Source organism: Microcaecilia unicolor, chromosome 5 (assembly GCF_901765095.1).
Source record: "Microcaecilia unicolor chromosome 5, aMicUni1.1, whole genome shotgun sequence".
In the NCBI taxonomy this organism is placed as follows: Eukaryota; Metazoa; Chordata; class Amphibia; order Gymnophiona; family Siphonopidae; genus Microcaecilia; species Microcaecilia unicolor.
In genome coordinates this window covers 190,977,831-191,005,489 of record NC_044035.1, presented here as the reverse complement: position 1 = coordinate 191,005,489, position 27,659 = coordinate 190,977,831, and the positions used below count along the sequence as shown (strand labels likewise).

At 42.7% G+C, this 27,659-nt stretch overlaps 1 protein-coding gene across 4 annotated transcripts in view; it reads right to left on the bottom strand.

Moving 5' to 3' along the window:
* Nucleotides 1-1,868: 1,868 nt before the first annotated feature.
* RANBP10 (RAN binding protein 10) overlaps nucleotides 1,869-27,659 on the bottom strand; it is a 683,001-nt gene continuing 657,210 nt past the window's right edge. For all 4 annotated transcript variants that reach the window (XM_030203667.1, XM_030203668.1, XM_030203669.1 and 1 more), the window contains 2 exons: nucleotides 4,481-4,592; nucleotides 1,869-2,999 (listed from right to left, as the gene is read on the bottom strand). In XM_030203667.1, the coding sequence (XP_030059527.1) occupies nucleotides 2,869-2,999; nucleotides 4,481-4,592 (243 nt within the window). In that variant the 3' untranslated portion in view covers nucleotides 1,869-2,868. The remainder of the gene's footprint in view (nucleotides 3,000-4,480; nucleotides 4,593-27,659) is intronic.

Sequence of the window (27,659 nt, the reverse complement as noted above, 5' to 3'; positions counted from 1 at the left end):
TGTAGTTAGGTACAATGGATTTTCAGGTGTTCTTAGAGAGCTCACAATACAAAGTAAGGGTGTTGAGGTGGGACCTGTACCTGGGTACCTTTATGTGAAGTCCACTGCACTGACCACTAGGCTGCCCCTCTGTGTGGCCAGTTAACTAGGAATGGTATCACACAGCGATTCCTATGGCTTGTTTTTGTGCATTTTTCTCTAGGCCTTTTTTTTTTTAATGGTATCTACCTGAGCACAAAACAGCTGGAAAATAGTGATTTTCAAAACAAAAAATAGATATTTTTTCCAGTTCAAAAATTGCTGTTTGGGATGAGATTTGTAGATACTTTCAGCAAAATGTCTACAACTGGACTTGGGTGTTATATCAGAAATACCTCTCATACTATCCAAAATCTCTGGGCCACTAATCTGTGGCCCAATGTTCCCGGGCTACATCTTAAAGGGACCTGCATAATAATCTTCCCCTTTCCTTCCCATAAACATATTCCCCCTCCTGAAAACCTCTCCTTCACTGTCCCCCTCTCAAAGACCCCCATCATAAATCCCCACTCCTGAAGAGACATTTCACCCCCAAAGACTGTCCCCCTCTCCCACAGGTCCTACTACAAGCCTACCTGGAAAACTCCATGGGGTCTAAAGGGTACAGGGCAGGAGCAAATCCAGTCAATGGATTCAAAATGGCATCAACAACCCCTATCTGTAGGTCTTATGATTTTAAATTTTTTCCAGCTCTGGAGTTTGCCAGTACAAGGGGTCTCTTGCTGATGTTTTCCTTTCTATGTACTGTAGAGGGAATGGTCCTTGAGATAATTTTGGGGTTGTAGTCTTTTTGTTTCAAGGATTCTGTTAGGATTTTGAGGTGTTTATCTCTGTCTCAAGGGGAAGGGCACATCTGGTGGTATCATGTGGCTTGGCTGTGCATAATGGAGGTTTTTTTTTAATATGTGAAGGATGAAAACTGGATTTGTGAAGTTAGCTGCATCTGACTGTTGGTTTCCTATATATAGATATTTGTATATAGCCTTTGTTAATAGAAACTGTGATGTCAATATTCAAATACCAGTTATATGTTTTGTACCATGGAAAATGTATAATTGCTTTTATTTAAATTATGTGGGGGTCTCATACATATAGTACTATATGTATAAATCCACTATGTGGGCAATTCTATAAGCTGATACCTTTCAGGTGCCCCAATGGCCCCTGGATCCCATTATAGCATACTACTGTAACCTGGCATTGGTATGCTGAGAACAGCAGAATAAATAGTCTTACATGTGGATGACATCATCCAACAAGGCCCGTGCAGGAACACTTTCCAGTTCATTTGCAACAACGTTTTAGAATGTTGCACTGTGGAGTTCTAATTTGTGAGCTATGGAGCCAACTGCACCTTGGCAAAAAAATATCAGGATTTCAAAAGTGTTATTTCTTTTAATGAAAGTAATTTTATTTTAAGTTATTTTAGCATATTATTTGTTTTAAATAATTAGAAAACATCAATTGCTAAGATAAGGCTGATGCAAATAGTTTGGTTTCCCTGTACTGATTTATGCCACCTAATTAAAATTTTGTTGCAATATAATTTTTTTGTACGTGCTGTGTTTTGCAGTGAGAGTTTGGGTCATGATGTGTGTGCACAGCTTAGAGGGAACACAGGTCACTATGTGGCCTTCATGTGTACAGGGATCTTACCCTGTAATCTAAGAAAGTACTGGAAGTCTCAAAGCATCAGTCACAGGTAGCTACATGATCTCGCCTTTACACAGCAAATTACCACAAGGAGAGTCAACAGAGTCAGATTTTTTTTCTCACATTTTCTAAAACTGATTTTAATTTTCTCAGAGAAAGGATGGCTTATTCTAGAAAAAGAAACGAACAAATTGAAGTGGCTGAAGAAACTGGTCTTCTTTAATGAGTGGGTTTCAAATTAAAAATACACAACCTGTACCTGTTCTCCTCCATCCCTTCTGAAAAAGACGCTCAGGCAACTAGCACTAAGATAAATACTGTGGAGATATATATTTTATATATATAATATAGATTTTTTTTTACTTACTTAAGAAAATAACGAGTCTATCACTAACTCAAATGAGTTTTTATCACTAATTAGCAGAAACCAGCTCAGCACAAAACTCTCCAGAGATAAATACTGATGGCTCAGTCAAAACAAAATATAAAGAAAATAATTCAATAAAATAAACCTGAAAATAGAATGGGAGGGTGCTACGTATCTGGTTAACCATCAAAATTACTATGCACCGTGGCAAGAAAACTGAGCGATGCCACAGCCTCCATGAGGTAAAGTGCTTTCTCTGATGACAAAAGTCACTGTGTAGAAATTACAGCCTTTAGGCTGCCTGCTGTGGTGGCTCTATGACTTACAGCTCATGGCTCTGCTCCATTTCTTGGCTGAAATTGTTACTGTTTACATTTGGAATTAATGCTCAATGAAAATAGCTCATGAAGTGAGACTTCAGACAATGTGACATGGTAGAACATGCTTTGATGTTCAGAAAACATTTTCACTGAGCTGTAACACTGTAAGGAAATAATTTTAAGTAGTATACACAGCAGATATGAACTGGAAGTCATAGGTATACACAGAGGCAGTTCAAAGCTAATTAACTTATCACCAAAGGTACACTTTAAGGAATGGACATATTGATAAAGATCCAGTGTTGTTGCAGGTACCAACTCAGTCAGCACTTTGTCTTTCCACTGATGCAGTACTGGTTGAGGGTAGAGGAGAGGTGAAAATGCATGGAGGTCACTGTTCTTGAACACAGATGTCCAATGAGTAGATGTGGTGGCGGTGGAGAGTAAAGAGCAGAACTGAAGCAGTGTTGCTCCATCTCATTCTTGTGGCTATTGCAAATAGTCATCGACTCTAGCGAAGGAACATGAGCCCAACCCCACACGAGCCATGAGCTGCAAGCACTCCGAGGCTTGGCCCAGGGCAAGCATCAGTGGTGGCTGCTTTGGCAGATTTTGAGATTCTAAAAAGAAAAAAAAAGATTCAGCTAATAAAAATATGGTGAGTAGCAGAACTGCTTGCAACCTCTTTCACTGGTCAGTGATCACTATTTTTCCTCCCTTTGACAATCATGTCAGTCAACACATGTTTTCCCATTGACTAAGGGCTGAAATAGAAGCCTGAACCCTTCAAGACAGTTTCTCTGCCAGTTGCTGGTGGCCTCAATTATGTGCAATACCATCTCTCTCATTCCCAAGGTCACCAGTGCAGTACCCATTCTCCATCAACAAGAAGACCCAACCATGTAGCCTGTCCTCATGGCAAGTTACACGGTATGTTTCTAAATTGGCCTATCAACAGATTTTGTCAATCATGTTCTCCCCACTCCTGTCTCCTTTCTAATACCATCCTGTAAACATGCTATCCTTGCAAAGAGATTCCAGCCCTAAAGCAATAAATAAATATATAAATGAAATTTTCTGCAAGAAGGGTCTACATTTTCTTATAACTTCTGCAAACATATTTTGCGATCTTCCAGTAGTTATGCTCAATATCCAGATCTGACAAGTACTGAAACCAGTATTTCCAAAATTCTAACATGAACAGACAAATCCATGGTGTGCTTACGTTAATTTCTGCTTTATATTCATAATAGTTTATATTAGTAATCTAATCGTTTCCTGGTGGGGAAGGGGGGGGGGAGGTGGTTGGCTTTTCTTCATGCTCATTGGACTTTCAGTTCAAATGAAACCAGGGCTAGATCTAGCACCATGAGCCTTCATTCACAGCTACCTGGGCATTTTCTCATGTTATATCCCCTCCCAATTCACTTAGTGCATGGTCAAAGGCCATACTCCATGGTTCCTGTATTGCCATCACTGCACAATTCATTGAAGTCCCTTCCCAAGGAAGATGAACACTGTCTTTGCAGCATCCTCAGATTCAGAGTAGTCCCAAGTTGCTATCCTCCTACTCTTCTCCAGCACTTCCTGTTTAGATGTTTTTTAAATCACTTCCGCTCTACTTGGTTCACAGACTCTATAAAGTTTAGCTACGAGGAAGTGATAGCAAACAAACAGGAGAGGGAAACTCTAGACAAGGAAACATTATCTAGCCTCTGAGTTCCAATAAGAGATGACCACTACTATTACAAACCCAAACTCGTGCTAAAAGTAAATGTTGCTGTGCTGTTATATATATATATATATATATATATATATATATATATATATATATATATATATATATATAGATAGATAGATAGATAGATAGATAGATAGATAGATAGATAGAGATATAGAGATAGATAGATAGATATATTTCTTGCAGCATTTACTGGTAAATTGAATACCGCTATGAGAACCTGGATAAAGTTCCCCAATATGTTGTAGAGGGAAATACCATGTTTTCTCTTATTTGTTTCAGCTTGCCAAGGGCTGCTAAGTGCAAAATTGCAAGTAGCAGAAAAGCCACAGGGATTGCCCTCAGATGCATTTTACTCACCCAATATAGCACTATTTAAAGCAGCACACACAGGTTCTCTCTGAATTGGATCCAGCTGCTGCCCAACAGGGCAATTCCATGGGTCAGAATATGCTAGCAAGCTGAAAGCATCCTGCAGAGAAAAAACAGAGAAAGTGAAACACATAAGAGCTGACATATGACACACAAGTCCTAAATTACTAGGGTATTAATTTCCACTGCTGAAGCTGGAAACCATGAGTTTGAAACCCTATGACAATATAAATAAACATTCAATGCTAATGCCCTGAGTCCTGGGCTAGAATAAGAGTGAAGCAAACGGGGCAGCTGCCCTTCTTTATTCCTTCCTTCCCTCGGTTCTCCACTCTCCTCATCATCCCAAGCTTAATGGGCTGCTGTGAGTTACCCATGATTGATCCCCCCCCTCCCATATATCACTATATGCCAGCAACAGGAGACATCTACTCTGATGTCATTTGAGCAATAAGTGCTGTGAAATTTGGTTTCATGGTAGCAAGAAATGACATCAGATTAAATATGTCTCTTGCTGTCAGCCAGTAGCAATTTACAGTGGGAAAGGATCAAATGTGAGCAATCTCAAAGTGGCCTGTTTATTCTGGGAGGATAGAGGAAATAGCATAGGAAGAACAAGCCAGGGTGGGAAGGCTTGAGAAGGAAGGAAGAGCATTAGGAAGGACCTTTTTAGGAGAAGTGAGAAGGGAATAATATCTTCAGGAGGGAGGGATTAACAAGTGTAAAATGTGTCTGGAAGGAGGGGGGTGAGAAGGGTGCAGAGATCCAGAAACAAAGAGAGAGATAAAAGGGAGAAAGGTGTCTGAAAGAAGAAAGAGATGGGAATGGGACTGATATACCGCCTTTCTGTGGTTTCTCCAACTACATTCAAAGCGGTTTACATATTATATACAGGCACTTATTTGTACCTGGGATAATGGAGGGTTAAGTGACTTGCCCAGAGTCACAAAGAGCTACAGTAGGAATCGAACCCAGTTCCCCAGGATCAGAGTCCACTGCACTAGTCACTAGGCTACTCCTCCAACCCTATTGCCAGATAGGTCTGTAGAGAGGAAAGTTGTAAATGCAAAGCAGGCAAGTGTGTCCTGAATGATTATATAGTACTGAAAAAACACTATTGATGTGATACCATTTAAAAGTACTTATTGTTGTAAAAACCTTCAAATTGTTCAATTAAGATACTGTCCTGTTAAGAATAAGGGATATGGTGTTTAGCCCCACCCAGTGCCATCCCAGAATGCACTGAGCAGGGCCTGGGCGCCACCAGTTTGTTCCGGGCTGGCCCGAGGCAGAAGCCGTTGCTACTGCCCTCCAGCCTCCACCCTGTTGTAAAGGTATAGGGAGGGGCATGGTGGGGGTCGAGTACGGGAGGTGGTGTGTTTGCATGCACAGGGGGAGTTCGTTCCACTGGATCACCATGAAAAATGTTTTTAAAAGGTTTTGGGGGGGGGGGGGGTCACAGTCCACTGGACCATCAGGGAAAATGTTTTTAAAAGGTTTGGGGGTCATTGGGGGGGGGGGGGTTGCAATCCATTGGACCACCAGGGAAACTAAAAACAAAATTCAGGGGGGGGGGGGGCACCAGGATGTGAGAGGTAGGAAGCATAAGCAGGCAGCCTTTGCAGCTGCCTGCTTGTGCTTCTCTCCTCTATGACAGCTCCAGAGCAGCCGTAAAGTTTGCTCATTAAATTAGGGCTGCTCTGGAGCAGTGCATCCCCTGGAATACACATTAGCATCGTTTGCTTTTTTAGCCATCGCCACCACACACTGGACAGAAAAGTTCAGTGTATTGTCTACACCACCACTTAGAACTTTTTTATTGGGTGCTGACCCCTAAGGTGGACACTAGCATCAGATAACTATGATTCAGATTATTCTTCTCAATGTGCATTACTTTGCATTTGTCCATATTAAATTTCATCTGCCATTTGGATGCCCACTCTTCCAACATCCTAAGAACTTCCTGAATTTTTTCACAGTTCGCATGTGTTTTAACAACCTTGAAATAGCTTTGTGTCATCTGAAAATTTACTCACCTCTCTCGTTGTTCCAATTTCCAGATCATTTATAAATATGTTAAATAACACCAGTCCCAGTACAGATCCCTGCGGCACTCCACTATTCACCATCCTCCACTGAGAGAAATGGCCATTTAACCCACCCTCTGCTTTCTGTCCAAAAAACAATTCCTAATCCAGAACAGAACATTGCCTCCTATTCCATAACTCTTTAATTTTCTCAGGAATCTCTCATGAGGAACTTTGTCAAAAGCTTCTGAAAATCTACATACACTACTGGCTCACCTTTATCCACATGCTTATTCACATCTTCAAAGAAATGAATCAAACTGGTGAGGCAAGACTTCTCTTGGCTGAACCCATGCTGACTCTGTCCCATTAAACCATGTTTATTTATGTATTCTGTAATTTTATTCTTGATAATAGTTTCCACTGGAGATCACGTGATGTGCTGAGGGGAATGGGCGTGTGCTTGTTCCTATCTGGGGTTCCTGCGCCCCCAACCGCTCTTTTTGCCAAAACTTGCAGAATTCTTTTACCAGCAAGCACTCCTGCGATTCAGTGATTGATGGACAGATTTCTAACTGCGACCGCTAGCACCATGCCTGGGAAAAGCCAGCTGACTGATCGTGAGAAGCCCCTCAGGAGTGAAGACAAGATGGCGCCAGCTGAGGCTGCTGGGGCCCTATCCTTTTCTTTGACACAGTTACAACAGATCACGGAGGCTGTGGGACAAGCTCTGGAGCCTCGCCTGGGTAAACTCTCAGACCAGCTCAATAAAATGGAATCGTTATTAGCTGACACTAATAAACGGACCACCGTATTTGAATAGAAGGTCTCGGTGACAGAAGATGCAGGGACAGTGTCAACTAAAAAGCTGGAGCAACTGGAAAAACAGGTGAAAGACCTGGAGTCTCAGATTGATGACTTAGAAAATAGGTCCCGAGGAGATAATCTTTGGCTGATAGGATTACCTGAAACTCTGCCAGACTGCATGTTGTCAGTGTTGCTAGAGAGTTGGTTGAGCTCAGAGTTTGCTCTGTCAGACAGTGTGGGTCCCTCTGCTAGGAGAGAGTGCACCGCGTGGGTCGCTTGAGAGATGGCGGAAATAGACCTTGGGTGGTGCTAGTGAAGGTACACAACTACATCCATAAATGGGAAATTCTCCGAGGCTTTTCTTCAAAAACGGGACTCGCTAAAATATGGAGGCACTCCGGCGCAGATCTATCAGGACTACTCGGCTGCATTGCAGGAGTGAAGACACCGTTTTCACCACTTTGCACTGAACTGCATGAGCTTAAAGCATGAATTATGTTTCTCTATCCTTCCTTGCCAAAAATATTTCACCAAGGTCAGTGGAGGAGTGTGGTAGCCGTGTTAGTCCACTCTTAAGGTTATCAATAGAAATCAAACAAAATAAAACATGGAAAAGAAAATAAGATGATACCTTTTTTATTGGACATAATAATAAAAAGGTATCATCTTATTTTCTTTTCCATGTTTTATTTTGTTTGATTTCTATTGATAACCAAGGTCAGTGGAAAGCTTTTGATTTGCCTAATGCAGCCCAAGAATGCTTAACTGAGCTCAGGGAAGCCGTGAAATCACCAACTTCAGCACTTTACCAAGATCACTGACTGTTGTGTATAAATACAAGTACATGTAATTTAATATCATGATTGTTGGTTGCTGTGGTAACATGTTGGGGGTGTGAGACCCCAAACATCAATCGTGTTCTCTTTAATTTTCACTAAATGGGAATGTGGTGGGAATTGTGTGGGGAGTGGAATGGGGAAGGGATTGGGGGACTGGGGATAGGGTGGGAGTTACAGTGTTCCTAGGGGAGTTCAATGCTGCGTGGGAGGTTGGAGATCTATTCTACTGTGCTGGGGGTGCCCTAATGTGTTCCTGTGTGGTTTGTTACAAGTTGGGGGGGGGGGGGCTGTCACCGCTGGGTGAGGCTGGGCAACTGGTGGTGGGTTACCAGCAGTTGCCTTATGGGTATTTTGTGGGAACTGCTTCTGAGGGATGAATACCCAAACTCAAGAGCAAGTACGCTTTGTTTCTTGGAATGTATGTGGTATTAACTCCCTAGTAAAGCGTACCAAAATTCTGGGGGCCCTAAAACGTCATAAGGCTGATATTGTCTGTCTGCAAGAAACTAGACTGTCCATAGTAGAGCATCAAAAGTTACAGTGGATGGGACAAGTTTTTTGTTCCCCTTCTGTGGGACGCAGAGGGGGAGTAGCTATATTACTTCATAAATCCTTGCAATGCATAGCTAAATAACTTTTTCAAGATGACAAGGGTCACTATGTAGGGGTAATGTTAAACCTATAAGGCAGAGAGATTGTGCTAGTTGGGGTGTATGGTCCAGTCCCTAGAGATCCATCTTTCTGCAGCTTATTATTAAAGGAATGCCTCAAATAGGCTGCTTTCCATCTGATGATAGCGGGTGACATGAATATGGTTTTAGACCCAGCGTTGGATCGCTCTATGGCTTTGACTGAACAGGCTGGGCGTTGTGAGGGTGAGTTGCAGTCTTTGTGTAGGGCTCTTTATTTGTTAGACCTGTGGCACTTTCTTCACCCCAAGGAACGGGATTATACACACACCTCTCAAACCCATCAGTCTCTCTTACCTAGACTATCTTTTTGAGTGTACTGGTCTGTTTTCTCAAGTTGTGTTGGCAGTTATAAGCCCGGAAGAAGATATAAGACCATGCTCTAATTTGGGTGGACATTGAATCCAACCCATATTGTCAGCAGAGATTGGGGTCATGTTTCCCCTCATATCTGTATAACTCCAAAGACTTCCTTGTTTACTTACAGCAACAATGGAAGGATTTTGAACAGAATAATAAACAGCATGTTAATGATCCTACATTTTTCTAGTCCACTGGAAAAGTGGTGTTGAGGAGACACATTATTGCATATGTCAGTGCTCGTAAAAAGCGTTAAGCGCAAGGGATCATAACAATGGAACGGAAGTTACGGGCGGTGAAGTGGTCTTAAGTAGCTCACCCCGCCCCGAGTGCATGCCACTATGGTGACTCTGAACTCCTACATTCATGAACGTACTTCCCAATTAATTTCTGGCAAAAACACAAATTGTTTTAGATATGGTAATAAGGCGTGAACGTTACATGCAAGGGTGGCGAGGGAATGTGAGGGACCACATTACATACCTACTATAAAGACACCATCGGGACATATGACCTTGAGGATGAATGAAATTGCACAGATCTTTGTGGCCCATTTTGGGAGTTTTACGGACAGCCCAATGCGGCCCTAGGAACCTCAACTAACATTGAAGCCTATTCGGAGCAGTTGGGTATGTGTAGGTTTTCATAAAGCTTTAAACTGCCCTTAATGCACCTGTCAGAGCTAAAGAAGTGCAAAAAGTGATTAAAGGCCTTCAACTGGACGGCGGCCACTCTAAACTCAAAGTCCTCGATTTCAAGCATGCTGACTTTAGTAAAATGGGAGAATACCTGAGGAAGGAGCTGATGGGCTGGGAGGACATACGAGAAGTGGAAGGACAGTGGTCCAGGCTAAAAGAAGTAATAAACAGGGCCACAGACCTTTATGTAAGGACAGTAAATAAAGCAAGAGAAAAAGGAAACCGATATGGTTCTCAAAGCAAGTGGCTGAGAAAATAAAGATTAAAGAGTTAGCGTTCCAGAAATATAGAAAATCTCAAGAGGAGGAACACGGGGAGGAATACCGGATGAAACTGAAAGAAGCCAAGAGAGAGGTACGTCTGGCGAAGGCGCAAGCGGAAGAACAAATGGCTAGAAATGTAAGGAGGGGAGACAAAAACTTCTTCAGGTATATTAGTGAAAGGAGAAAGACTAAAAAGGGAATTGTGAGACTAAAAGATACAACAAAACGCTATGTAGAAAATGATGAAGAAAAAGCCAATTTGCTAAATAGATACTTTTGTTCTGTTTTCACTGAAGAAAACCCTGGGGAAGGACCGAGAGGGACTAGCAAAAGTACACCTGAGAATGAGGTGGATAGAGCGCCGTTCACAGAAGAGAGTGTGTATCAACAACTTGGAAAGCTGAAGGTGGACAAAGCCATGGGGCCAGACGGGATCCACCCCAGAATACTGAGGGAGCTCAGAGAGGTTCTGGCGGGTCCTCTTAAAGACTTGTTTAATAAATCCTTGGAGACGGGAGAGGTTCCGAGGGATTGGAGAATGGCGGAGGTGGTCCCTCTTCACAAAAGTGGGGATAGGGAAGAAGCTGGAAACTACAGGCCGGTAAGCCTCACTTCGGTTATTGGAAAAGTAATGGAAGCCATGCTGAAGGAAAGGATAGTGAATTTCCTGGAAGCCAATAAGTTGCAAGATCCGAGACAACATGGTTTCACCAAAGGGAAATCGTGCCAAACGAATCTCATTGAATTCTTTGACTGGGTGACGGGAGAATTAAATCAAGGACGTGCTATGGACGTCATCTACTTAGATTTCAGCAAGGCTTTCGACACGGTTCCCCACAGGAGGCTCTTAAATAAACTAGACGGCCTGAAGATAGGACCCGAAGTGGTGAACTGGATTAGGAACTGGTTGACGGACAGACGCCAGAGGGTCGTGGTGAATGGAGTTCGCTCGGAGGAGGGAAAGGCGAGTAGTGGAGTGCCTCAGGGATCAGTGCTGGGGCCGATTCTGTTCAATATATTTGTGAGTGACATTGCCGAGGGGTTACAAGGTAAGGTTTGCCTTTTTGCGGATGACACCAAGATTTCCAACAGAGTGGACACCCCGGAGGGTGTGGAAAACATGAAAAAAGATCTGAAGAAGCTAGAAGAATGGTCTAACGTTTGGCAATTAAAATTCAATGTGAAGAAATGCAAAGTGATGCACTTGGGGAGTAGAAATCCAAGGGAGGCATATGTGTTAGGCGGGGAGAGTCTGATAGGCACGGACGGGGAGAGGGATCTTGGGGTGATAGTATCTGAGGACCTGAAGGCGACGAAACAGTGCGACAAGGCGGTGGCAGTAGCTAGAAGATTGCTAGGCTGTATAGAGAGAGGAGTGACCAGCAGAAGAAAGGAGGTTTTAATGCCACTGTATAAGACGTTGGTGAGGCCCCACCTGGAGTATTGTGTTCAGTTTTGGAGGCCGTATCTTGCGAAGGATGTTAAAAAAATGGAAGCGGTGCAAAGAAAAGCTACGAGGATGGTATGGGATTTGCGTTCCAAGACGTATGAAGAGAGGCTTGCTGACCTGAACATGTACACCCTGGAGGAAAGGAGGAACAGGGGTGATATGATACAGACGTTCAAATATTTGAAAGGTATTAATCCGCAAACGAATCTTTTCCGGAGATGGGAAGGCGGTAGAACGAGAGGACATGAAATGAGATTGAAGGGGGGCAGACTCAGGAAAGATGTCAGGAAGTATTTTTTCACGGAGAGGGTGGTGGACGCTTGGAATGCCCTCCCGCGGGAGGTGGTGGAGATGAAAATGGTAACGGAGTTCAAACATGCGTGGGATATGCCTAGAGGAATCCTGTGCAGAAGGAATGGATCCTCAGAAGCTTAGCTGAAATTGGGTGGCGGAGCAGTTGGGGGGAAGAGGGGGTGGTGGTTGGGAGGCGAGGATAGGGGAGGGCAGACTTATACGGTCTGTACCAGAGCCGGTGTTGGGAGGCGGGAAATACTGCTGGGCAGACTTATATGGTCTGTGCCCTGAAAAGGACAGGTACAAATTCAAGGTAAGGTATACACATATGAGTTTGTCATGGGCAGACTGGATGGACCATGCAGGTCTTTATCTGCCGTCATCTACTATGTTACCATGTTACACAAAGCCCCAGGTCCAGATGGTTTTACAGGGGAGTTTTATAAATTGATGCAAACCCAAATTCTAGGACCACTGATGGTGTACTTTGGGGAGATGGACGAGACACAATGGTTCATATCACACAAAAACACTGCGTTGATTTGTTTATTGCTTAAACCAGACCGTCTTAGGGATGAGCCAGGAAACTATCGCCCAATATCACTTATTAATGTTGATATTAAAATTTTATTTAAGATATTGAATACCTGGTTGGCAGAAGGTATTCCTGAGATCATTCACTTGGATCAGGTTGGCTTTGTCAAGGGGTGTCTATCTGTCATCAACGTCTGAAAGTTACTTATGGCCCTGGCCCACTGTCAATGGAAAGAGATTCCCATTGTAGTGGCTAGTTTAGATGCGGAATGTGCATTTGACAGGGTGCATTGGCAATTTTTATTTGAGACTCTCACCTATGTAGGAGTCTCGGGCTGGTTTTTTAGGGCGGTGACTGCGCTATACGTAGAACCCAGGGCCGCTCTGTTTGTCAATGTGGTCTGCACTGAAACCTTCCCTATTTTCTGTGCTATGAGATAGGGGTGCCCCTGTTTCCTTTACTGTTTATCCTCATGCTTGAACCACTACTCTGTACATTACGCAATACTAAGGAACTGGTAGGAGTAGCGATACAAAATCAAGTGTTCAAAGTCATGGCATTTGCTGATGACTTACTTTTAACACTCACAGGTCCTCAGATTTCTGTTCCCCAATTATTGCATCTGATTCCTTTTATGGTGCTCTGTCGGGTTTCAAATTCAATCTGACTAAATCTGTGGCTCTCCCGACCTCTCCTAGAATCCCAAGCACTTGATGTGAGGCCTTCCCTTTTCTATTGGGCAGAGGGTCGGATAAAATATCTTGGAGTTATTATCAGTATAAACCTGTCCGACTTATATGTCTGCATCACCCGACCACTGATGTCTTCACTACAGCAGACTCTCACTTTGTGGCGCGCTTATCCTATTTCTCTTCTGGGACACATAGCACTTTTTAATATGATCTGTGCCCCAAAGTGGTTATATATTTTTCAGATGCTCACTCTGTATCTACTTCTTAGAGATGAACGCACTTTACACAGGATGTTGAAGGCATATCTGTGGCAAGGAAAAAGGGCCCACTTACCCATTTTGGTTCTACAGAAACCAAAATCTCACCGGGAGGGGGGGGGGGGGGGCTGGGTTTGTTTATATTGTTTGATGCATCTTGAAGTATTCTTTGTGTTGGACAGCCTTGGGATGATCATGTGCTTTGTTTGTATTGATTCCTACTGTTCTGTTTAGCAATAAAAAAGATTTCACGTAATAGTTTCCACTATTTTACCTGGCACTGACGTCAGGCTTACTGATCTGTAATTTCCTGGATCATCTCTGGAACTCTTCCTCCAATCAGCTCAGTCTATACCCCTGGCAACACCTACATGCAGACTGCATAAAGGTAGAGATGCAGAATGGAACAAACAGGCTTTTGTCACTGGCAATTGGGCCCACACAGGCTGTGAACTGGGCTTTTCACAGGCCTCACATCTATTTTTTATTAGGCACACCTTCACCCCCCCCAAACACACACTTATCAGTTAGTGACTGGGAGCCAAAAGCATTATTTTTCTGTGTACGTACATGTTACCCTGGCTAGGTTCTGTATTCATGTGTATGTCATCCTGGTCAAGTCCTGCCCACCTGGGCTGGGCAGAGCAGGAGTATAACTGAAGTATGAACTGGTACTTTTGGGGGGATCTTCTTTAGATCTGTTTTTTCCTGTTCTTTGCTTTTTTGCTCTGTACATCTGTGCACCATGTGGCTACAGTCACAAGTCCTTGTAGTCCAAACCCTTCATGCCCCCTCCCTATGCAAGAGAGGCAAGAGACTGTCATGAATATTCACTACCTGTAATCAGAAACTGTGTAAACTGTTGGCATCGTATTAAAGGTATTTATCTCATCTAATTTCTGGGTGAATGTGAGTCTGTCTGTAGTTTATGCACATTTGTTATCCAAAAATACAAAAGAACCCACAGGATATCAGCAGGAGTCACTGCTGTTCTAGATAAGAACATAAGACCATAAGCATTGCCATACTAGGACAGACCGAAGATCCATCAAGCCCAGTATCCTGTTCCCAAAAGTGACCAATCCAGGTCACAAGTACCTGGCAAGATCTCAGAACAGCAAAACAGATTTTATGCTGCTTATCCTAGAAAATGCAGTGGATTTTTCCAAGTCCATCTTAATAATGGCTGACTTTTCTTTTAGGAAACTATCCAAACCTTTTTTAAACCTTGCTAAGCTAACTGCTTTTACCATATTCTCTGGCAAGAAATTCCAGAATTTAATTACTTGTTGAGTGAAGAAATATTTTCTCCGATTTGTTTTAAATTTACTACTCAGTAGCTTCTTTGTGTGCCTCCTAATCCTAGTATTTTTGGAAAGAGTAAACAAGCGATTCACATCTACCTGTTCCACTCCACTCAATATTTTATAAATCTCTATCATATCTTCCCTCAGCTGCTGCTTCTTCAGGCTGAAGAGTCCTAGCTGCTTGATCCTTTCCTTATAGGGAAGTAGGCACACATTTTCCATGCATATATGTGGTTGTGCAATTTTATTAAATCCTTTTTCTTTTCTTTTTATAAATTTTACACATATTTGAAAACAGAACTTATGATACAGCAATGGAATAAAACAATAATTTAAGAATAGCTATAACAAAAAAGGAAATCAAATACACCATAGCAACAATCAGAAGGAATATGACTGAAGAGTTACATAGAAACACGTAGGCAGATAAAGACCATCCAGCTCATAATCGAAAGTGATCGCCGGCCATTTCCTGACACAAATTGGGAGATGGCCGGCAATCTCGGAAAAGCGGCGAAATCGGTATAATCGAAAGCTGCTTTTTTTGACAGCATCGCCGCTTTCTCGTCGCCTCACCGGCGAAAGTTCAAAGGGGCGTGTTGGCGGAGAAGCGAAGGCAGGACATGGGCGGGTTTGGGCGTGGCTACCAGATAGCCGGCTTTCGCAGATAATGGAAAAAAATACGGAGTTAAGCAGTATTTCGCCGGGCTTACTTGGTCCTTTTATTTTCACGACCAAGCCTCAAAAAGGTGCCCAAACTGACCACATGACCACCGGAAGAAAGCGGAGATGACATCCCCGTACTCCACCAGTGGTCACTAACCCCCTCCCACCAAAAAAACCCCACTTTAAACACTTTTTTTTTTCCAGCCTGTATGCCAGTCTCAAATGCCATACCCACCTCCATGACAGCAGAATGTGTTCTGTCCTCCGACAGCCTTTTCCCGCTTGAGATGTGGCTCTGGGGTGAGTGTGACACCTTTTCTGTTATTTGCATGCAGAGCAGTGCTTTTTTTGTGCCGGTACGCAACGGTGTACCGGCACCTTTTTCTCCTCCTCCCCTCCCCTCCCATTACTTCCAGCGATTCTCCGCCTCTCTCCTGCCCTCCCATCGACGTGCAGCGATTTTTCCGTCCCTCCCCTGCCCTCACCTCTCTCATATCCAGCGATTCTTCGTCCCTCAGCGTCCTCCTTCACTGCCTGCCAGCCAGCGTCAGACTCAGAAGTGAAAGGGTGCAGGCAGCGATTGGCTGGCAGCGTCGTAGCTTCCTTCTGCTAGTCCCGCCTATGCGTAAACAGGAAGTTGTAGGCGGGACATGCAGAGGGAAGCTACGACGCTGCCAGCCAATCGCTGCCTGCACCGTTCACTTCTGAGTCTGACGCTGGCTGGCAGGCAGTGAAGGAGGACGCTGAGGGACGAAGAATCGCTGGATATGAGAGAGGTGAGGGCAGGGGAGGGACGGAAAAATCGCTGCTGGAAGGGCAGGGGAGAGAGAATTGCTGGACATGGGATGGGAGGGAAGGGCAGGGAAAAGAGAATTGCTGGAAATCAATGGGATGGGAGGGAAGGGCAGGGGAGAGAGAATTGCTGGACATGGGATGGGAGGGAAGGGCAAGGGAGAGAGAATTGCTGGACATGGGAAGGGCAGGGGAGAGAGAATTGCTGGACATGGTGTAAGAAATATAACGTGAAAAGAGTTGAAAAAAGTTCACAGCAGCAGGAAAGTGCTGACAGTGATTGATTAATGCAACCTCCCCCCCATGTCTTGAGAGAGAGTGCTGCAGAACGGGCAAAGGCAAGGCGCCTGAGTGTCTGTAAGAGAAAGTCTGTGGGATAATGGGAACCAGATGCAGCATATGTTCTGCTGTAGGATTTATGGTATGGTACAGCCTGCAAGCACGTGATATCAGGAGAAGATTATAAGGAGTGTGGAACAAAGAAATAAGTAAGCATTTTGAATTTTTCTTTGTCTGTCTCTGATTTCTTTGTCTGTATATAGCATCCTGATTTCTTTGCTTTACATTGCTTTGTTTTTGATCATTCATTCTGGCTTGTATATTGCTTATCAAGAAATGCTTCCTGCAATAGCCCATTGAGCTATTCAGAACAATTGTAAGTAAACTGTTTATATTAAATATGAAATTCGTCTGGCCTTCTCTACAAAAGTGGCGGCATCCTTTTATACAAAAGTGGCGAGCCAGCCAAGAGTAGGCCGCACACGGAAAAGAGAAGGCGAGACGAAGGACAAATTAAGTTGTTGTTAATGAAGTTTTTTACAGGATTGAAAGTAAAGCAAGCGTTGTTTAAACCTGATGATTTCTGTGCTCCACTGATGTGGGATTGATCAAACTACTGACGTGGACATACAGGTGATAACTCCTGGGCTTGCTAAAAAGAGAAATAAGAAGACGCGTGAGTAAGCTTACACTGTGGCCTTATTACCGATATATTTGTTTAGCTTTGTAGTTTTCTTTTTTGTATATTTTCTTTGTTTAAGTGCATTAGTATATTTTTGTAGATTGTGGCTTTATAGGAGAAATTGTAATAGTCAGAATACAATGAAAGGGAAAGGGGCAGATAAGAAAGAAAAGCCTCCTGTGTATGCTATGTATTTAGATTTAGATAGTTCAAAAAAATGCTCCCCTTTGCAGCATGTCATAGAATTATTCCCATTAGAAAAAAAACAGATTGAAAAAATACATGAGAAATGGGTCAAATATGGAGGAAAAGATTCTGTTTTGAGCTGGTCTCAGGATGGATCGTTTGATCGTCCAAAATTATTATCTCTCCTGACATATATACAAGAAAATAAGAAAAAGAAGAACAGCTTAGAAAAGCATCTTACAATTTGGAATTTATTTTCTTTAGCAGCAGATCTGTTTCATGCTGATGTAGATAGGATACAAAAAGAGGCAGAAAGAAATAATCCCCCGTCGTATGAATCTAGCAGGGACACGTTGTGCCCCCTAAGGGCGACTGATAAAATGAAGGAATCAAAGTCAAAGCGCCCTGTGCCATGCGCTGGGTATTCGGCTCTTGATGACACCCCCAGTGATTCAGAAAGTGAAAAGGGAGGGGATAATGAGGACAGTGATGTGGGGACTGGGGAACAGAAAAAGGAAAAAAAACGGGTGAGACAGAAAGAAAAAGGAAAATCTAGTGCAGAATCAGGCACTTACCCTGATTTGAAAACTCTAATTACATCAGAACAATATGATTTGGCAACGCAGTTCCAAATTGAGGGTAAAATTCGGGTATGCTCTCCAGAAGGGGACATACTCCCTGGTAAGGTTGACAAAGTAACAGATAAATCTGTTCCTGTCATCTTCCGGAAAGAGAATGTTAAGAAAGAAATGGCTGACACAGGCTGCACTAAATATGGTGAGGACTGGTGGGGGGCAACAAAACATTTTTTTGATTCGCGCCGTATTGAAATGCCATGCCACCAGGGAGGTCCTGGAACATTACAGGATATTGAAGTCCTTGCCTCAGCAGTACTGCGCCATGGTTCAGGTTTAGGAAAAGATTCCTTCGTAAGGGAAGGCTTAGAATACTGGGATAATTGGTTTAAGATTCTGGCCAAAATGGAGGCTGAGGACGCTGCCCATTCCTTACATTCCTCATCTAAATTGAAAGAAGGAAAGGAAGGGCTGTCGGAGAGTGCATGTAATCAATCAGCCTTCCCAGTCATGACACGAATAGATGCAGGAGGAAACCGCATGCAGCATTATAAACCATATACTCCTGTAGATGTTACAATGTTGATTTCCAAAATTCCTAGTGTTGTGAAAGGAGCCCGCATGTGGTTAGAAGGGATAGAACAGGTTACAGCAGGCACTCTATTGACTATAGGTGATTTTAAAGCTTTGTGTGCAGCCTCGGGCATTAATATTTCTCAATTGGCAGTACAATGTGGATATCCGCGCCTGCCGTCATATACGGCTGACGGGGATATCTACGCGGGACAAATTAAGGCGCAGCTTTCTGCAGCGTTGCATATTATGTACCCAACCCCAATTGATTTTTCAGCCATTACCGGTAGTAAGTGGGATCCAAAGACTGATTTTGCAGCCCACTTAACGCAGTGTTTGACCTTGTATAAAGCACAGACAGGACAGGATGCGGATGTAGCTCATAATGTTGCCGTGTTTTTACATCTTTTTATGTCTACCTTGCCTGGTAATATGCGTAAAAATTTGGATGCTGTTATTGCTCTGTCTTCAAAACCATGGCCAGAAATAAGACAGACTTTGATGCATTTTAGTAATGTGCATCGTAAACTGATAGAGACCCCACAGAAAGAACAGGCTAAATTAACTTCTAAGTTAATGACTATGCAGTTAAAGGATTTGGAAAGCAAGGAACAGGATAGAAATAAAAAACAGGAAACAATGGTAATGCCCTCTGCCTCACCTCCACAGGTCATTTACTATGTACAACCGGGATATAGCCGGCCGTACCAACCAAGGGGACGAGGCATGGTTAGAGGCAGGGGTAGGGGTCGAGGGATGCAAGGATCAGGACTATCACCTAATAGAAGGGCACATGTACAATGTTGGGGATGTCAGCAATTTGGTCACTATGCTTCAGAATGTTATCAGAATGCAGGAATGCCCCAAGTACAAATGCAGACGCAGCAAGGATTAATGCCACAAGCAGTAGGGATACCTGCGAGTGCCCCGCAGACTGCAATACAGCAGCCGGCGACGCAATCACAGGGACCAGGGGCTGCAGTACAGAGACAGGGTACTGTAAATGCTTTTCCAACTTGGCAGAGTATTCCAGACCAATGCTATTGACTGGAAGCAAACCCGTGTCAGGAAGAGGGAATGATTTTCAGGTTAGACACAAGGGAACCCTTTATTACATTGACAATTGGCAAATATGGAACTCCTGTGAGATTTTTGATAGATACAGGGGCGAGTACCTCTGTGTTGTGTGCAAAACCGCAGGGAGTTAAGCTTTCAAATCAGTATAGAACAACAGTGGGATTTACGGGGATAGAACAAAGAAAAAGGCTAACAGAACCCACTCTGGTGCGCTTGGAATGCCAACCGCACGGTTCAAGGGAGGCTGTGGTACCCTTTTTAGTGGCACCTGATTGCCCAGTAAATTTGTGTGGTAGAGACTTATTGTCTCAATTAGGATTGTGTTTAGATTTTGGAAATAAAGAAATACCAAGTTTGCTCACCATGGTTCAACAGTTGAATAATGAAAATAAAGTAAGGGTTATGGAAGAATTACCACAACATATTTGGAGTACAAGTGATTCACCATATGGACTAGCCATAAATGCAAAACCCCATAAGATAGAATTAATAGAAGGGGCAAAGGGGCCGAAGCAAGACCCTTACCCCATACGACCTAAATTAGTATCCAAAACCTTGGAACACATTGGTAAATTATTGAAATGTGGTATTATTGAACCTTCAGTATCCCCGTACAATACCCCATTGTTTCCGGTCCCAAAAGGGGAAAACAATGTAAGGATAGTACATGATTTAAGAGAGCTAAATGAGGTTACAAAAAATCAATTTCCGATTTGTGCAAATCCTGCTACACTTTTGCATACCCAGAATATATATGCATATAACACTGTTATTGACTTGTCTAATGCATTCTTTTCAATACCTCTTCATCCAGAGTCTAGGGATTTGACGTCATTTATAGTACAGAGTGAGGCATACAGGTGGACTAGGATGCCTCAAGGCTTTACTGATAGTCCATCGGTATTCTCAAAACAACTAATGATGGATTTAAAGGATTTCAGGAGTCAATTGCCTGACACGGTGTCATTGTTTGTCTATGTAGATGATATTCTACTGTCTGCTGAGACTGAAGCAGAATGCCTAGATTGGACTACAAAATTATTTTTGTTATTAGGAGAGTTAGGATATAAATGTAATAAGGAAAAATGTGTTATAGCTCAGTCTACTGTCACCTTTTTAGGACAAAATGTTTCAGCAGAACATAAGGTCATTATACCGGAAGTTATATCTATTTTAAATGAAACCCCGGTACCGCAAACAGTTACCCAGTTACGTGCTGTTTTGGGAATGTTAAATTACTGCAGACAATGGATACCAAATTATACACAAAAAGTAATGAGACTTTATAAACATTTGAAACTGCCCGCAGCCACACCAAAGAATACACTAATTGTGTTGGAAGAACAGGATAAAATAGTGCTGGCTAAGATTGTGAGGGATTTGTTATCTCCAGGACCGTTAGCAGTAATAGATATCCAATCACCTGTGCATTTGTGGGTAAAAGACATGGGAAACAGTTGGGCAGCTATGATTAATCAAAACAATGAAGTAAATGCACCAGTAGCTTTTTTGTCAGGCTCTTTTAATCATGTGGAAAAGGGAATGAAAGAAATACCAAAGTTACTGACAGCTATAGTGGCTGCAGTAGGCAAGTGGAGAGCACAAATGCCTTTTGTTCCTATTGTAATACATACCAACCACACGATTAAAACGCTGTTGAGCCCTAGCCAAACGGCATTGACAGCCACTAGATTTGGAAAATATCAAGCAGTACTTTTAGGACAAGATATAAGAATAATACCATTAACTAAAGAACAGAGAAATAAGATAGATCTGCTTTTTCCTGTCGATCAAGAGGGTGAGATCGATACTATAGAAATCCCTACATTTCACTGTCTTACTTTTGAACCCTTATCTGATGGGTTAATATGGTTTACAGATGGAGCTTGTGAAAGGACTGTTGCAGGCTTTGCCTGCGTGCTGGTAGATGAGAATCTAAGAAAGATAATGCAAGTACAATATAAAACCCCTCCTGATCATACTGCACAGCATGCTGAACTTTTAGCCATTATTACAGCCTTACAACACACTGATATGACTCAAAATGTCACTATATATACTGATAGTGGTTACGTTGCAAGTTCACTACAGTATCATATATTAAAATGGCAACGTAGGGGGATGATAACCAGTGCAGGTAAAAATTTACAACATTACACATATTGGAAATTGCTGTTTGAAATTTTGGCAAGAAGGGAACGTGAAGGTAGAAAAACTGCAGTTGTGTGGACCCCGGCCCACACTGAAAAGCCAACCTTTGAAGCACTAGGTAATGCAATGGCTGATGCAGCAGCAACGGAGGTGGTTAAGCAAAGTGAAAAGATTTTGTATAATACTAGACAGACACAGGAAGGGCCACTTACGAATGTAGATAAGATTGAAATGTGGCAGCCAGAGGGACAGGAAAGTGAAAAATGGTTGAAGAGAGGATGTATGAAATTGGGAAGTGAATGGTTTAATGCAGAAGAAGGATTACCTTGTATGCCAATGAGCCAGGCGATTAAGATATTGGCTGAGTGGCATGCAACCATGCATTGGAATAAGGAAACAATGAGGCAACAATTTGAGCAAAGATTTTGGACTTTAAAAATTGATAACCTGATTCAACAGGTTGTGCAAAATTGCATGGTATGCAATATTAACATACCTAAACGAGGTCCTAAAATATCACCTGGGACACTTCCAATACCAGAAGGCCCAGCAAAAGAATGGTATATTGATTTCACTGATATGATTGTTCCAGTGCAGGGAAAAAGGTATTTGTTAGTTTGGGTGGATGCTTTCTCAAGGTGGATAGAAGCATTTCCATGTAAAAGGGAGACAGCACATGAGGTGGTACAATATCTGATAACTCATATTATGCCAAGACATGGGTGTCCGTCTAGAATAATTTCTGATAACGGGACACATTTTAATAACAGTGTTTTGAAAGAAATGGAAACGATTATGGGTTTAACACACAGAAAAGTATCAGTGTATCGCCCCACCTCCAATGGTTTGGTGGAGCGCTACAATGGTATTTTAAAAACTAAATTGAGAGTATTACTGAAGGCTTTAAACAAGGAAACAGCAGGTAAACCATATACCTGGCTTGATTTGTTACCATTAGCTTTGATGGTTATAAGGGCCCAACCTAATGGGCGTACTAAATTGACCCCATTCCAAATTCAGACAGGACGTCATTTCTTCCCGATGCAGACAGCAAGTACTGATAGCACAGCTCAGTACTGGCAAAAGCTACAACCTATGTTGAACCTGACAAGTGATATGATCCGAACAAATGTAGCATCACAGGCAGGGACTACTAATGATGTTTGTGCTTTTAAAGTAGGTGATCTAGTACTGCGAAAGAACTTTACACATAAAACATGGAAAGATCCTGTGTATGTAGGGCCTTTTGCTATCACGGCCCTTACTCAGACCGCTGCCCGTCTGGAAGGTCATACTTCTTGGATACATTTAGCAGATATTCGACGAATTAATAACATTGAAATGGACAAAGAATAAACAAACATCATGTCCATAAACATGATGGTATTGGGATGTTGTTGTTTGTTAATGGACAATGAACACATATGATAATAGACTTGTTGCAGCGGCCAAGATGTTGAATTTGACTGATTGTATCATATGTGCCCACTGACTGACATCATCCTTGTCCTTGCCAGCTATGATATATGGGACTACAATGATAAAATCATGTCTGTTATCCCAATAATACCTGTGTAAGGGACTTCATTGGACAAATGAGACTATTTATAAGCAAGCCTTGCTTACGGACAAGTATCCACAGACATCATTTTGGTGTCTGATTAATAGTATGACAACTGAACACATTCCCCCGATAAAGTGCACTTACACGCAGAATGTTGTAACAACTGATTCAATGAATGTTATGCTTTTAATTTGTGTAATTTTTAATGCCACATTAACTAATGCAATTGGGCATTATCCTTATAATTGTTCTTATATGAAACATAAGAATGACAGTGTACTTCCCTTTGATGAAACTCACTGTCTGTATTCAAAAGAAATATAAATTTTGTACCCTAGTACAATTGAATCTGTTTAATGCAACATGTATTAGCATGTTTGCAAAGATGTGCCAGGATGTTTTTAAAATGATAATGATAACTGAAATCAGGAATGAATAGAACTTTAATATGTCAGCTGAAATATTGAAAGATGTATGATAAAGATGATGGAAAGACAGAGCTTGCAGGCATAGCATGCCATAAATAATGAGGGGGTGGATTAGAGGAGGTATATATATATGAATGTCCTATTTTCTAATCTCGCAGACAAAAGGAAGCCAGTACCAGACCCAAAAGAATACTTGCACGCACATAAGAAAGTGTGAGATCTGACAAGTCAGATCTCACAGGGAGGATTGTAAGAAATATAACATGAAAAGAGTTGAAAAAAGTTCACAGCAGCAGGAAAGTGCGGACAGTGATTGATTAATGCAACCTCCCCCCCATGTCTTGAGAGAGAGTGCTGCAGAACGGGCAAAGGCAAGGCGCCTGAGTGTCTGTAAGAGAAAGTCTGTGGGATAATGGGAACCAGATGCAGCATATGTTCTGCTGTAGGATTTATGGTATGGTACAGCCTGCAAGCACGTGATATCAGGAGAAGATTATAAGGAGTGTGGAACAAAGAAATAAGTAAGCATTTTGAATTTTTCTTTGTCTGTCTCTGATTTCTTTGTCTGTATATAGCATCCTGATTTCTTTGCTTTACATTGCTTTGTTTTTGATCATTCATTCTGGCTTGTATATTGCTTATCAAGAAATGCTTCCTGCAATAGCCCATTGAGCTATTCAGAACAATTGTAAGTAAACTGTTTATATTAAATATGAAATTCGTCTGGCCTTCTCTACAAAAGTGGCGGCATCCTTTTATACAATGGGAAGGGCAGGGGAGAGAGAATTGCTGGACATGGAGGGAAGGGCAAGAGAGAGAGGAATTGCTGGACATGGGAGGGAAGGGCAGGGGAGAGAGAATTGCTGGACATAGGATGGGATGGGAGGGAAGGGCAAGGGAGAGAGAATTGCTGAACATGGGATGGGAGGGAAGGGCAGGGGAGAGAGAATTGCTGAACATGGGATGGGAGGGAAGGGCAGGGGAGAGAGAATTGCTGGACATTGATGGGAGGGCAGGGATGAGATAATTGCTGGACATGGAGGGAAGGGAAGATAGAATTTCTGGACATGGAGGGGAGAGAGGAGAATCGCTGGACGGGGAGGGGAGGACAGGGAAGAGAGAATTGCTGGACATGGAGGGGAGAGAGGAGAATCGCTGGACAGGGAGGGGAGGACAGGGAAGAGAGAATTGCTGGACATGGATGAGCGGGGAGAGAGGAGAAATGCTAGAAATGGATGGAGAGGAGAGCAGGAAATAGAGGAGAATTGCTGGACATGGATGGATGGAGGAGTTGGCTAGGAGAGAGGAGAAATGCTGACTTGGATGGAGGAGAGGGGAGAGAGAATTATTGCTTTATATGGATACAGAGGAGGGAAGAGAGATGAGAAATGCTGGACATGGATGGAGGGAAAGAGAGAGGAGAAGTGCTGGACATGAATGGAGGGGAGGAAAGAAAAAAGAAGATGCGCATGGATGGAGATGAGGGAAAGGGAAGAGAGGAGAAAAACTGCACATGGATGGAGAAAATAGGCAAAAGCTGGATCCATGTTATACCTCCTCCAGTCAATTCCATGGAGGAGGACCCAGCTTTTACTTATGGATGCAGGGCAACAAAAGAAGAAGAAAGGAGGAAAGTAAAGAAATAAATGGAAAGGAAGCCCTGGAAACGGAGTTAAGAGAACAGATAGAGAGCAGCAGAATCAGAGACTGGGACCAATATGGATAGAAAAACAGTCACCAGACAACAAAGGTAGAAAAAAATCATTTTATTTTCATTTTAGTATTTGGAATTTGTCTTATTTTGCACTGGGTATACTGGAGCTGTAACAGCTTACAGAAATTATTTATAATGAAAAAAAATCACATTATTTTTTCTCCTATACTAGTATAATATTTTCAATGATGTCTGTTTATATGCGCCATGGCTGGTATAAGGGGTGTGGCTAATGTGGGTGTGGCTACAATAGGGGTGGTGCCATGTGTGGTGACCCCGCCCACAATGAGTACCGGCACCTTTTTTTCTACAAAAAAAGCACTGATGCAGAGTCACATCAGCAATGCATTGTGGTGGGTGTAGGTATTGGTAGTTGGTAGGCTCTACTCCCCTGGTGCTTTCCTCCTGATTACTGGGTCAGAGAGTGCCCTGTTTTGTTTCCTGTTGTAGTCCATGCGGTAGTGGCCATTTTTGTAAGCCAGTTTTAGTTCCCTTTCCTGTGTTACCCATGTTAGAGAACGTAGTTCTTACCTTGAATGGTGCTGAAAGAGGGCATTGTACACCATTGTGCCAGCTCTGACCTACTGCTATCTTAGTACCAGGGGACTCTTTGCTAGTGGGGCACAACCTCTGATCTGCAGTTAACTGTGAGTAAACGTGCTTATTCAAATAAAGGACTTTTTCAAAGAGATTAGTCTTCAGGTGTCAACTGGTGTGCCAAAGTTATACAGCAGCAATAAGTCCTAGAGGCTGTATGCAGGTCCCTGGAGCAGTTTTAGTGGGTGCAGTACATTTGTGGGTAGTGGGTTTCGGGGGGGGGGGGGTTGGGGGGCTCAGCTCCCAAAGTAAGGGAGCTATGCACGTGGGAGCTGTTCTGAAGTCCACTGCAGTGACCCCTAGAGAGCCCGGTTGGTGTCCTGGCATGTCGGGGGGGGGGGGGGGGGGGAACAGTGCACTAAAAAATGCTGGCTCCTCCCATGGCCAAATGCCTTGGATTTGGCTGGGGTTTGAGATGGCCGACATAACTTTCCATTATTGCTAAAAAACGACGCCAGCCATCTCAAACCTCGGCCAAATCCAAGGCATTTGGCTGGCCGGAACCGTATTATCGAAACAAAAGATGGCCGGCCATCTTTTTCGAAAATACGGGTCTGGCCAGCTGTTTGCGGCACCGCCAAAATACATCGCCGGCCATGTATTTCGCCGGTGCCATTCGATTATTCTCCTCCATATGGCCTAACCAGTCTGCTCATCCATGCTATCTACTCTCCCTATCACTCCTTCAGACAGCCTATGTACTTGTCCTAAGCTCTCTTGAATTCAGATACTGTTTTTGTCTCCACCATCTCTATCAGAAAAAGGAAAAACCAAGAAGCAACATATATAATAAGGGATGCAATATAAACAATACCTTTCGATTGGAGGCAACGGAAACCACAAAACCAGATGGATTCGCCCTAGCTCCAATAAAACGTCTTAATTCATTTGATCAAAGAAAGTTTATCTATCACCCTCTAATTTTATACAAGGAAACTGTAGGAAAAAGTTATTCCAATAGCCAAAAGTTGTGGGTGTACTGTATTACACACAAAAAAGCTTTACACTGCATTTGTGTGACTTTACAGAAATTAGGAAAAATAAATATACTTTGGCCCAAAATCAAAGCACTTCAATATAAGAAATATAATCTCAAGACTCAATTCCTATCATACTCAACGGTAAAGGTGGCAAACAAAGTCACATGGGAGATAACCTACTGTGAATCTTCCAGAAAGTTTGTCAAGTCCAAACTGTCCACCAAGAGTTCTCAGATTGCTGGTTTCTACTTCTGGGATTCCCCTCAAATCTCACAAAGTGGGCTCAAGAAAGGGGGTGCAGGACATCTTGGGGAATCTGAAGGATCTTCATAAGATATTTCTTTACCGTATCGTATAGAATAGGATCATAACTCACCTATGCGTCTACCTACAAAGTAGTTAAGGCCAGTTTTCGATAGTTATTGTCAACTAAACTAAGCGTCAATCAAGGGCCACTGAGTAATTAAGTGACGCATGTAAGTGGTATTATTGTATAACTAAGCGTGCATGCTATTTACAGAATTAGAGGGTTATTGTCTGGCATTACATGCAGTGATAGTGCAGCTATATTTAATTTTTGAATTTGTGCTTTCTATGTGGTTTCAGGCGCTGGACCAAGTTCTTCTAGATATTTGCTACCATGTACGTCCTGGTTTTGCTGCCCCCTCCCCCACATGACCAGCTA